Source organism: Microtus oregoni, unplaced genomic scaffold, assembly GCF_018167655.1.
Source record: "Microtus oregoni isolate MIOR12 unplaced genomic scaffold, Mior012 000012F_ref0000307, whole genome shotgun sequence".
Lineage (NCBI taxonomy): Eukaryota > Metazoa > Chordata > Mammalia > Rodentia > Cricetidae > Microtus > Microtus oregoni.
In genome coordinates this window covers 22,528,968-22,542,556 of record NW_024543071.1, presented here as the reverse complement: position 1 = coordinate 22,542,556, position 13,589 = coordinate 22,528,968, and the positions used below count along the sequence as shown (strand labels likewise).

General features: G+C 42.3%; 1 protein-coding gene across 1 annotated transcript in view; it reads left to right on the top strand.

Annotated features, from left to right (window-relative positions):
* Positions 1-10,362, top strand: part of LOC121454110 (1-phosphatidylinositol 4,5-bisphosphate phosphodiesterase epsilon-1-like) — a 42,365-nt gene extending 32,003 nt beyond the window's left edge. Inside the window, exons 2-3 of the mRNA XM_041661311.1 lie at positions 6,818-8,357; positions 10,297-10,362. Coding sequence (XP_041517245.1) covers positions 7,155-8,357; positions 10,297-10,362 — 1,269 coding nt within the window. The 5' untranslated portion in view covers positions 6,818-7,154. The remainder of the gene's footprint in view (positions 1-6,817; positions 8,358-10,296) is intronic.
* Positions 10,363-13,589: the final 3,227 nt, after the last annotated feature.

Below are 13,589 nucleotides of genomic sequence, written 5' to 3'. Positions count from 1 at the left end.
TTCCTTCTTTAATCTCTTTGCATAGTGAGCCTGGGGGAGGAGAATGTATAAGCAAACAACTGTCCCGTGGTTGGCTGTCTGTCATCCACAGATACTCAGAGCAGCTCAGTAAAGCTCTTTAGGTTTGAAGATGTAAGTGAGCATGTTAAATTCTGCTTCCAGCTCTCAGAGTCACCTTAGTGGTTTTTCTCATGATGGTGACAGAGATGAACAACTTTCACTTTGACTGGCTGGATAAAATGGTCTCCAGAGAGCTTTAGGCCAGCTCTCAGCTCTGCACTGGGCAGTCCCCTCCTTTATCTCTTGTTATTTGTACTGTTCCCTCTATTCAAAGTTTCCTCTCCTCTCCGTGGCTATAAATAATTGCCATCTTTCTGTAAAGTCCCAGCTCAAATCCCCCATCTGTCAAATCGTTGCTGGTCTTCTGGTTAAGAACCATCTGAACTATGCACACTCTAACAGGTGCAAAATCTGACGGTTTGCCAACAGTTAAGGTTTATTTCTTTATTTACTTATTTATGAGTGTATATTCACTGTACATGTGCTGGATTTCATAACAGCATGTTGCTAAGTATGTTTCAGATCCAGCCATCATGTCCTTCCTGAGACTAGCAAAGAGGAATAAGGGGAGGGGAGAAGTGTTGTTGGAGGCTGCTTGTTCGTTTCCCGGCTGCCCAGACCCTCAAAATATTATTTAAATCACTGCTTGGCCAATCACTTAAGCATATTGCCAGCTAGTTCTTATGTCTTAAATTAATCCATTTCTATTATTTTATATTTTGCCATGAGGCTCGTGGCCTACTGGAAGGGTTCCGGCTTGTGGCTCATGTCTGTCTCCTCTGGCGACTCCATGGCTTCTTCTGACTTTGCCTTCTTTCTCCCAGCATTCAGTTCCCAGCATTCAGTTTAATTTATCCCTCTTAGCTCTGTTCTGCCCTGCTATAGGCCCAAAGCAGTTTCTGTATTAATCAATGGTAATCACAGTATACAGAGGGAATCCCACATCGCCTCCTCTTTTCTGTTTAAATGAAAAGGAAGGTTTTAAAACAGGTATCAAGCAAGAATTACAGTTATAATATTTATACCCACTTTATCTTTTATCATAACTAAGGAAGACTATAACATGTTTCTTGCTCGATATGTTTTTTTGCTGGTTGTAATTCTAATTTTTATTCTTGATATTTGTTCTTATTATATATAATTTTATATTTGGCTTAGATCTCTTATTTAAACAAAAGTGGGGAGGTGCTGTAGGAATTCCTTCAGCCAGTAGCCTTTAAGTTACCAGCCCACTTGGGTGTGGCCTCTTATACTATAAATACCGATATAAAGTGCACGCACTCCCTCTCTCTCCTGGCTGCTAGATTCAATTCCTGTTTCCCATTCGTGCAGAGGACTGTGATCTGAGTCTACCCCTAACTAAATAACCCCTTTATTATGCTCAGTTCTGAGCTAGTGTGGGATTTCTTTTTAGCATCCATCTTCTGAGAAGGACTGTCCCTCCAAGGACATTTCTCAGAAGTTGCAAACCACTTTTCCTTATGTCTCATTAGCTGTACCATAATCACATGGCCACATTTAGATATAAGGGGTAGTGATACCCCTGTCCTGAAATTCAGATATTATGTTATCTGAATAACTATGAGCACAGATTTCTAGGGAGGGAGGAGATCACTGCTAAGGAATAAAGGACTCTTTGCCACCCAAGTGATACAGTGCTGTCGCAAATATTAAATGAGATTCTATATATCTGTTTGAACAAGATTTTCACACAGTTTATGTTCTGTTAAGTACTAACTATTGTTTTTATAATTAAATTTGACAGACAGCCATCCATTCGCTCAATCTATTCAGCATATTGTGAGCTCCCTCAGTGCTGGATGCTGCTGCTCTATTGAAATCCCTCTACCAGCATCTAAAGAAGCCCATCATCAAAGATGGCTCCCCCTTGGTTAAACAGCTCTGCAAGACAGGGAATTCTCTGTTAGGCTGGGCCACAGACTTTCTTCCTAATAATTAATATGCCTTGGCCCTTATTCTGCCTTTTGAGACAATATGAAACAAGTCTTTATTCATCTTGAGACCAGATAGGCAAAGACAGCGATCAGGACTCCCACTTCACTCTCTGGCTCTAAACACGCAGCACATCATCTCATTAATTATCTGGGACAGGGTTGGTGAGCCTCTTTTATAAAGGGCCAGATGGTAAATGTTTTCAGCTTTGTGTACCACACGGTCTGTGTCACGGCTTCCCAACTCCTCTGTTATAATGTAGAAATGGACATAGATACGACAAAAATTAGTAGATGTAACTGCGTGGCAGTAAAATTTTATCGATAAAGTCTGGTGGCAAGCCAGCTTTGGGCCTCAGGCTGTAGTTCTCTACCCCTGTTTTAGCCCATGAAAAGCCACTAGCACCATTATTCTTGGCTGATACGCCCCTATTCTGAAGCTAAAACCTCCCTCTGTGTCACCCTCTGATCCTTTATACCTTTTATCTGTTTTTCTTATCTTACCGCTTCGTCTATGATTTCCAGCACAGTTTATATCTCCATGGCTCTGCTCTGGCTATTCATTCCACTAATCATACTATCTATCCCCAATAAATATCTGGCTTAGACATATTAGACTGACCCCATTCCCCCATATTACATAACCTTAGGCCATACATCCCTTGAACTCTCAGGGGGGTGGTCCTTTTCTAGTCTCCCTCATAAACATTTCTCACATGTCCATGTAAGAAAAACAATAAATCCCATTTTACATCCTTTTGCTTTTCATATCTGTTAAGACTATGGTCCACATTTTGGTGCTTCTAATTTTATTTAGACAATATCATAGTGCTCACTGCAGCTTTAATTCTAATCTTAGTTGACCCTTTCTTTTAAAGTTAACCCGGGACTACTTTAGATGGTCTGGGCAGAAATTAGCATTTGTTGATTGGCTAACCACTTTTGACAGGTATGACACAGGTGTTTCTTCCTAATATTGATAATTCAAGAACGATAGCAACTGGTGGTCACAAGACTGATATTCAAGGAATTGATTCTGATTATAAAGCAGAAATGAAACTCAAGTAGACCTGATGAAAAATATGTGTACAAATGCCTCATGAGAGGAAATTCAACAAACACCATGCCACCAAGGCAGAGCCATTGAGCCTTGACTGTCCTTTCTTTTGAATAATGTAAACTAACAGACATTTCCTCTGACTTGGTATCTTTCAAAGCTTTTTACTCATAACCTTATCTTTGAAGGCATTTTTATTTCTATTTTGCAGGAGAGAAACTCATACCTGACTGTAAAATATTTACCAGAGGTCCCAGACCCTGTGTTTGGCTGTTTTAGTTCATTTCAATTCACATTGCTCTTCTCTGGGAAGTACACTGCACTTCATCGTTTCGCTAACTCCTACGTGTCTTTAATAATGCAGCGTAATCATCATCATCTCCTGCAATGTCACTGTGGAAATTAATCCTGCCTCATGCCCACCATCTGTTTTAGGTGTTCTTCGTCAGTGTTGACACAGCGCTGTTTGTAACATACCTTGACTGGTAATTTATTAGCTCATGAAGAAATTAAGGGCAAGATTCTTGCCTCATTTAATTTTGCACTCATGTAAACATTTGTTGAAAAATGGAATATCGTGAGATGGAGCCCAGCCTAGGGAGTCAGTTCTCCGTGATGTTTCTCATTCCTGAATACAGCTGGAAGCAAAACAAAGATCATTGCTTTAGTGGGCTGTCTGTAATCTCCAGCCTTCCGAAACAAACCCAAATAAAGAATAGGTTACTCCTAGGAGTCATGTCTTTATAAACACCAGAACCTGAACCCACAAGGCCTGGATGGAGGAGGAAACAACACAGTTCATGGTTAGGAAAAATTTCTGGAGTCAGACTCTTAGATTTGAATTCTGTCTCCATCATTCCCATCAGCTGACTTAGCCTTTTTCTAGGCCTTGATTTCTAGTTTCCCAAATACAAAGAGCAGAACTTTCTTGTATTATCTGTTGCTATGTAACAATCAATACACAACAAAATTTATGGTGCAAAACAATAAACGTGTATTATTCCATATAACTCTGTGATTAGGCATCTGGGAGAGGGCTTATGTGGCTGGAGCACTGAGGTGCTGGCTGCAGCTGTAGTCATTGGGAGCCTTGACTGAGGCCAGAGGAGCCACTCTGAAGATGATATACCATGTGACCATCGGGGGCGCTCAGCAGCAGCTGGTCCCTGGCAACATGACCTATTCTGGGAAGTCCTCCGGGCTACTTCCGTCACATTCTGTGTGTTAGGAGGAAATCACTAGTGTATCCCGTATCCACGAGGAGAATCATGTCCTACCTTTTGTAAAGAGGAGTATCAAAAGCATTTGTTACTTAAAAATCATTACTTTTATTTTATAGGATTGTGTGAGAATGAACTGAGATATTAACTGCACTGTATTTACCAGAAGACTTAGTACCAAAAATGTTTGCTCCTCTCTCCCACCTAGAATTACTTATCTTTTCCACAGATGAAGAAACAAAAGCAAAACATGGACTGTCAATTTGAAGGCTTTGAAAAAACAAAACAAAACAAAACAAAGACCCTGAATCCAAATTAATGAGATAACCTATTAAAGTTTTCTGTAGCATTCTTGAAACAGAAAGCTGTTTGTGAATATATAGATTTTTTTCATTCTTTTAAAAAATTTTGATATTATAATATAATTACAACATTTCACCCTTTCCTTTTCCTCTCTTCAAACGTTCCCATATCACTCCTCTTTGCTTTCTTTGAAATTTATGGCCTCTCTTTTTGTTGTTATTATATGCATATGCATTTATATACATAATATAATATGCTCAGTATACACAGTGTTATTTGTATGTATGTTTCCAGGCTGAGCATTTGGTATTGGATAACCAATTGGAAGACTATTTCTCCTCCCCTCAGAGTTATAGCTCTTAGTGTAAGGTTGAGGCCTCATGGGCTTCTCTCTACCTGCTTTGGTATGTCTATTGTTGTTTTTGATCAACTCATGCTTAGGCAATGATGTTGGTAGGTTTCCTTGGGGAAGAGTGGCATCTGTATGACAGGGAGCAAAGACAGCACAGCTGGTGCTGGCAGTGGGTAGTGGTGACCTGTGAAGAGTTGCCTCAGGAGGAGAGGCTGCACCTAGGCAGAAAGGATCCACTTGTGATGGGCACCCTCTGGTCCCAACATTCCTGAAAGAGCCTGCTGACAGCACCTTCCACATCACAGAGAAGTTTGGTTGACTCTCTTGGTTCATAGGGTTTCACGTAAGTGCTGGCTGTCTACCCCATAGGACAATATAATACAAGGAAGATATTCAATAATTTGATTGAAGACTGTGCCATTAAACTAGCTAAGTCACTTAAAATATTACACCTTCGTAAGTCAGTCTTTTATGTCTACTTACATTTAAACTGAACGATTTCTTACTCAAGTGAAACCAAAAGGATGTTTCTTGAAATGTGAGGGAGCAAGGACTAGGAGTGTTGACTAAAGATGTATTTTGGAATGTCTAAACCCACTGTTAGTTCCCTTCGGTTGCATCTCTTCTTTGTTTACTGTTTGGTTTTATAATAAGTGTTTAAAATTAACTGAATTTTAAATGACTTGATTGTTTTAGCATTCAGAGTGTATACCTTTAGTCTACCTTTAGGTAACCATCTAATGATTCATGTAGAAATAACCTCATAGCATTACTGTTCCAGGTCCCTTCTCTTGACCTCTACTGTCTAGACAGTTCACTTCTGCATTTATTAGAAATCTTACAACACACAATTACTATTTTGCCTAAATGGCCAATTATCTTGCTAAATGATTTTTTTTAAAAAAATGAAAAAATGTATGTACATATTTAAGTTTAGGCTATTGCTCCTCTTAAAATGATTTGTGTATTCTTATATTGTGTGCATTAGTGCTTTATCTGCATTTATGCGTGTATGCGGGTATCAGATCAGTTTTAATTAGATTGCAGACAGTTGGGAGCTGCTGTGTGGGTGCTACAGATGAACCGGGGTCTTCTGGCAGAGCAGCTGGTGTTCCCAATTGCTGAATCACCTCTCCAGCCCCTCTTTGTTCCTTTAGATAGACCTGTCTGGAATTTTCCTTCTGCACAGGGTCTTCCTTTATCACTTTCTACAGTTCAACTCTGCTACTTGATGAGTCCTTCCGGCTCTGCATGTCTGAAAAAGGTCTACTTCCTTTTCATTTGTAGAAGACATTTGCTGGGTATAGAATTCTGCTTAACAGTGTCTCTTCTTACTCTACTCTTTGCTTGCTTGCATTGTTTCTGATGAGAAATCTATTGTTTATCTTTGCAGCTCTTGTCTTACTCTCGCTCCTTTGGCCTTTCTGAAGTGGCAGCTTTTCCTCTTCTGTCTAGACAGACTATTGGATTCTACCTGGGCCTAGAAACACTCTAAGAGCGAGCTCAGCTATTTACACTGCACTCACTTAATTTTTCTCTTGAATCAGATATCAATATTCTTGGACTATTCACTGTGTGAAAATCATTATCTTTTTCTTTTTTCTTTTCTTTTTCTTAGACTTTATTTAAAGCACCAGGATAAATTTGATTCTTCATACTCTCCAGTTTCTTTTTGTTTTGTTTTGTTTTGTGGAAGTGGAAGTTCCAAATTGTCAAGCCAAAATGACAAATGCTTAACATATTAAAACTAACTTTTGATTGTAAAACTCTCTCCTCAGAATTGACCTATATCTTCCACTAAGTAAAAATTATCAACTCACTTTAAAAATCCATTTAATGCCATAAATGTTTGATGTTATTTCTTTTCTTATAGGGAACAGAAAACACTCAAGCTGGATTTTTAAGTCATTGCACACTAACAATAAACCACAAGTCACAGAATGTGATCCTGTGTAAAACGCTTCTGAAAAATTAGCTTCAAGCAACAGAGGAAAGAAAACTGGAGGGCCGTTTTGAAATACTGGTCTAAAACAAACTGTTCTTGTTGGAAATTACAACTGGAAACTTTTGTCTGGCTCTCAACATACCCAAATGAAAGGCGCTGTCAACTTGTTTCTCACAGAGACCGGGATTATGTGAGATTACCTGTTATCTTAACATGATTGCCAGGGGAGGGAACACAGAAGAGTAACTGAAGGACACAGGTCAAGATGACTTCTGAAGAAATGGCCGCTTCCGTCCTCATCCCTGTGACTCAGAGGACAGTGGCTTCTGCCCAGTCGGCAGTGGGAGAGGACAAGAATGAACAGGTCTCAGATGCTGGTGCTCCAAAGGTACGCGCTGGTAGGCGCAGCGGCCAGATCCCCCAGACCCTCTCACGGTGGAACAAACCTGAGGCAGAGACTTCTAGAAGCGATTTGTCCCAGGTCCTCTCAATGGCCACAGGAGGAATAATGAGCGATGAGAACCACAATGAACAGCGCTGGGAGCAAAACCTGCCAGATTCTGTGAGAAACAGCACCGTCAACTGCAACAGCCTATTGCAAAGTCACCAGTGTGACCCTCCTTGGAACCAGCTTCGTGGGGCCTGTGACTCGGTCGCAGAAGAGGGCCTGTGTTTGCAAACTGGAATTTCTTCTCCACTGGAAAGGAAGGCACTCCCTGGAATTCAACTGGAAATGGGTGATTCTCCCATGGATGTGAGCCCTTTGGGAAACGAGCCTGGAATCACGGAGCCCAGCGGACCTCAGCCTGACAGCAACATGGCAGTCTTTCATTTCCGTTATGAAGCGGACGGAACAATGTCCGACGCTTTCCATTCCCTGTCAGAAAAATTAATTTTGGATGACTGTGCAAACTACGTTGCTCTTCCTGGGGGGCAGCAGAAGAAACATTATGAGGAGGCTTATACTTGTAAGCTAGTGGAACTGACCAAAGACTGTGGCAATAAGAACGGGCAGCTGCAGTGCGAACATTGCAGCTTGCTGCACAGCAAATACCTGCGCTTTGAAAGCTCCTGCCCGCAGGCTGACGGGGGCTGCTCAGGGGCTGGATTTTGCAGGGAGGGTTTTACTCACAACCCACCTGCCAAGACTTTCCTGAGCCCTTTCGAGGATTTCTCTGACAGTTGTGAAGACATAGACGATTTTTTGAAAAGCAAAAAGGAACGGTCCACTTTGCTGGTGAGAAGGTTTTGTAAAAATGACAGGGAAGTGAAGAAGTCCGTGTACACCGGCACCAGAGCCATAGTGAGAACCTTGCCTTCTGGCCATATCGGGCCAGCTGCTTGGAGCCATGTGGATCGGAAGAGAGTGAGGCTCTTAGGGTCTTGTGGGGATGCAATGGAACCTCTGTCAGCAATGGATGTAAGGCTACGTGGGAGCCTACGTCAGTCTGAAGCCCAATGGTGTCTGGTAAGAGTTTGCGTTTCTTCCACTGCTTTGGTTTGTTTCACTTTTCCTCCCTTCCTTCATTCCCCCTTTAGGAGTTTTTATCTAGGGTCTTACTACATAGGCCCTACATAAGCCTGGAGCTTGCTCTAAGAATATGGCCTAGCATGACCCTCCTGACAACCTCCTGAATCTTGAGATTACAGGTGGACACTCCTGTTTCTTTCCATTATTTCATTAAACTTGCTTGTTCTTTTTATAAATCTGAATTTCTTATTGCGTTTATTAAAAGATAAATCAAGATCTGTCAAATTATGATTCTCATAGGAATCATTGGTAGTTATTGAGAAATAGATATCCCAATTGATAGGTCTAAGGTCTAAGTTGACTCCACAGGTCACAAAATATGTGCAGGCCTATGTAGGGCTTGGAGAAGTAACGGATTTTCTGTCATCAGCTTTGGAGATGCATTCTCAAGTCTTTTCCATGACCCACTGTGGCCTTTAGCTTTACAGGCCTGAAGGAGTTTCAGTCTTGAAGCTTCAACTTTATAGACAAAGGTCTTTCCTTTTTTCTCTCTTAAACTTTGTGTGTGTGAGTGCGTGCCATGTACCCCGTCAATGAGGACAATGTGGTTAAAATAACACTTTAAGTGCACCAAATGAAATAGAAAGCATCAGTAATGAAGAAAAATATGTTGGCTTCTACTTGTGAGACACAAGATGGTTTTGAAATTGGGAGATGCCAGTTTAAATGCGTCTTTACTGCCATACGGACCCTCGTTACCTAGGATTGTGATAGCTAACTGAGTTTCCAAACAGTAAGGAATGTAAGTAGAGTGACTTGCTTGGGACTTTCTTAATTTCGACCTTGTGAGCCTCATGTTACAGGACATCCCTTTAATCTGGGCAAAGGGAGACAATGGATCACTCTAAATCGCCATAATATCATAAGATATCCACTGCAACCATGATATGATGTGAAATGTGTTATTTTTATTGGTGGCAGGATCATTCACTTCTTGTAGATGCTCATAATTAAAGAAATGCTAAATTTACACCTAAGATTACTGAGAATATTCATATTTGATTCTAAGTTCCAGGGCCTCTAAGAATCTCGGTTTTTCTCTTTAACCATAAACAAGCAGGCAACTTGCTCTGGGCCCGATTTGCACTGCTGAAGACAGAACCATATACTTTGCCTATTTCTTGCTTGGGAGCATTCGGGATCTTGTCTGACAAAAGGAAGGAAGCCTTTCTATGTTTGCTGTTCATTCACCACAGCCAGAGTGTGGGTTCCTTTCTATATCTCTTCCCCTGCTCCCCCATGAAAGCTGAGTCCAAGCAAGACACTCCATACAGAGTGGCCTGTACTGCCCTGCACACTGAAGTCTTGCCCCTCGGCTCTCCTCCATAAGGCTGCTGCTGAGGACAGCATGCCACCCCATTTGAAAGGATATAGCTTTCTAAAGTCAAGCACCCTTGAGAGCACATTAGAAGTTTCCGGATAGCAAATGAATACAAATGCATTGCTGTCATAGCTTCCGAAGGACGCTTGTGTTGGGCGTGAGTTTTAGAATGATTAGCAGAGTGACTGGGCTTCCTTCCGGCTCTCTCCACCCTGAAGCTATTGGGCAGTAGCTAAACACCTTCATGTGTCAGGCTGCTTAGTTTACAGGGAGAAGAGCTGATGGGATGAGACAAACTGTCTCCTCCCCGCTCAGCTTCTGGAGGCTCGGAGAGGTCACCACCGCTCTGTTAGAGTGGGCCTCAGAAACTGCTCTTCCCTTTGTCTCAGATGCTTTTTGGAGACTAGGGGCTTTTTTTTTTTCTGCCATGTATGGTATATCTGGGAGTAGGCTGGCTGTGCTGTCCTTTAGAGGGAGAATTCAACATGCATGCCACGCCATGTCAGAAAGTTACTGGTCTTTAAACTATAGCCTTCTCTACAACTTGTTCTCTAGAGTCTGGCAGAAATGCTTCGCAGTTTGGCACAGCTGAATTATATCCGCTTGCCTCAGGTCTTGTGAGTTACTCCCTTCAGCTGAAAGAGCGGTACCCCCGCGGTACACTCCCTTTCTGTTTTCTGATGGTTCCATGCATATCTTTCCTATTTGCTCAGTCAAGTTGTAAACTTCAGAAGGGCAGAGACAGAGTCCTTATGCTTTTTTCCTCTCTATATAATGCATGCGTGTTGCGGATGCAGAGAGAACAAGGACAGCAACGTGGTTGGAAACAAACTCTGGAGCCGACCCAGATTTAAATTATGGCTTGGGATCCAAGAGTGATTGACAGGCAGTCTCTTTGCTCCTAATTACCTTTCATGTAAACCAGGCATAATGATGCCATTGTGGGCCCCTCTGCAGCGAGATGCTATCCTTCACACAGTGCTGAAAGCAATGAGTGCTCTTGTCCTCCCGACCTTCAATTTTCTGCTTCTTGGTGGACTCATTCCCACCCCGTTATGCTTTTTGGTGGACGTTTACACCAGGATGGATTCTAATGTCCAGTTTGCCCTCCATATGTGCAGGCTTTGCCTTCATGAGCTCCTTTAGATGCAGACTGAAGGGATCTGAAAATTTTTGCTAGGACTGTGGTTGAGAGATAGAGTGCTTGGCGTCACATATAAAGCCTTGAGTCTAAACTCCAGTAACCACCTCCTCCATCTCACCCACAACATTTAGCCAGATCTGATGGCAACTACTCAGGAGCCTGAGGCAGGAATATTGCAAGTTCAAGGCCACTTAGTGAGACTTTGTGTCAAAATAAATGCAAAAAAGCCTGAGAATATAGTTCAGTGGTGTTGTTTTTTGGGCTAGCCTATGTGAGGCCGTAGGTACAGTTCCAAGTAACACACACGCACACACACACCTGTTAAAAGCATTTACAGCTAACTGGTTTTATTGTCATTATTCTGCACACAACATAGCACAACAATTCAGCGTGTATTCGATAATGGATAGGTAGCTTGCAAATATTATACAATTTTATATAAGGGACTTGACTATCTGCAGTTTTGAGTTTCCATGCGGTCCAAGGAGCAACTGTATTGTCTTAGCCTATAGCGTGACCCCCTCAGTCCTTCCTATGCATTGCAGGCATGTGTTACTCATCTAATTAGTTTTTTGGCAAAACATCTTGGCTTTTTTTTTCCCCTGGGCATGTTGATCAGAACAGTCCAGTGACTTTATATTTTCACAGCTGTGTGGAGAGAATAGGTTTGGATGAAGACATTAATGAGGATTCATGCTTGCTGACTAACCACATTGTTAGTATCCTCCTGTGTGGAAAACATCAAAGTACCCCCCATCCAGTCCCTTGAGTCCTCCCTCCTGCTCTAAAGCTGTTGGCTCCGCAAAGTGGAGTCTTTGGCAAATGGCTAAAGTCTGCAGGGTAAAGATTTCACTAGGAGTGTTTATCTTTAAAAAAATATCTCTTCCTGTCTGATCTTGGGAGTTCAAAGCCTAGAGTTATCTTACAGGTAGATTCAAGCTCAGAAAGTGCCAGCTTTTGTCTTGACAAACTTAACTGTGTAACCCCAGCCATGTGTAACTCAGTAGCCATGGAAGGGGCCCTGGGTGGCCAAGGCAGAAAAGTCACCAGGTTCTGTACTAGTACTTTAAGGATTTCCCATCTTTGATCCTTAGGAGGATTCACTTCACATGAATGCATAGATACGGCAAAGCAGAGAAGATTCATGTTGAATTTTTAAAGGAACAGGAGATAATTTAAGAAAATTTTTATAAAGGAATAAAACTCACTTTTAAAAAATCTTATTAGCAAAACTGTAAATAAAAAATATGGACACAGCCAGCTTCTGTGAGTGCGCCATCTCTTTCTAAAATGCTGGCTCTTTACTGCTCAGCTCAGAATATTAAACTTAAGAGGCAGTGATGAGTTGAGCAGTAATACCTTTGTTGAGACAAATGTGTTTGAAGGAGGAGGGAGGGAGAGAGAAGAGAAGGAGGAGGAGGAGGAGGAGGAGGAGGAGGAGGAGAAGAAGAAGAAGAAGAAGAAGAGAGAGAGAGAGAAGAGGTGTGTGTGTGTGTGTGTGTGTGTGTGTATGCATGCATGTACATGCACAAGTGCGCTGGGAATTGAACATATGACCCCCTGCTTGCTAGGCAAGCACTCTACCACTGAGCTATTTTCTCTTTCAAATGGAGAGAAGCCAAACCTTAGGAGAAAGCTAATGCCCCTGATACGTGACCCACTGGTAATAAATTCATGTCCTAAGCTATAACTTACATAAATGACTGAATCCTTTGAGCCTCACTGTCCACCCTAAGACGTACCTTTGAGAAATAACAACAAGACTTTGTTTTTTTTCTTTAAGAATTTGGTTGCCCTGGAGATCAGTGACAGTTTGAACCTTGAAATAATTAAAATTTCATCGGGTGCTTAGACTAAGCTGGAAGCCAGTGCCTGGTGAGCTGCCTGGCGGCTTTTTCCTTTCCTGGGAATTTCAGCAACATTAATGACATGAGATTTGGAAGAACCTGCCCTTTCCCACTGATTGCTCTGAGAGAGAGAGTGGGTTCCACCAGCCCCGTACAGTGCAGTTATGTCCAGCGCATCAGTGATGAGCTGTCTGAGGCTAGCCCCGGGATGATGAAACTACACACTTTGTTCGATTAGCTGACCTGGACAGCGCCGATCATCTCTCCTCGTCTCAGTAGTTACTCTCGCTCTTTGGCCTAGGATCTGATAAAAAGTGGAATGAAAACCTTCCACTAGGACTCTGGTTTGTGATGTATGCATTTCTGGCTACTATTACTCTTATGGTAGCCTTGGGACAAGGTCAGCATTAGGACCGCCCTGCTTTCCTGCAGTTGTTCTGTGTAAATGGAGATGTCAACTTTGGAGACCTGTCTCTTAGAAAGGCCATTCATATGTGGCCAGAAAATGATCAGATCCAGTGGACAAAGACAGGCCATCAGGACCTGGTCTCATCCTTGCCCTGCATTTTACAGGATAGGACCTCAGGATGCCCTTGGAATGAGCAGTGAGAGTTTCACTCTCTGGGAACAAGGAGACAGTAGACAATAGGGCTCATAGACGATTAGGGGTGATAGGGAGGTTTCCACCCTGCTGACCAAGTGATTCAGCATTCAGGGACTTGAAGCATCATTGCAGGGCTGGGTGTGGCCATCCTCTGCCCTCCATGACTAGACTAACTGGTGGTTTGGTCCTCCCTGAAAAACTGTTCTCAGATGGGGGTGCTGACTCATGCTCCGGTCCTCAAAAGCTCCAAGAC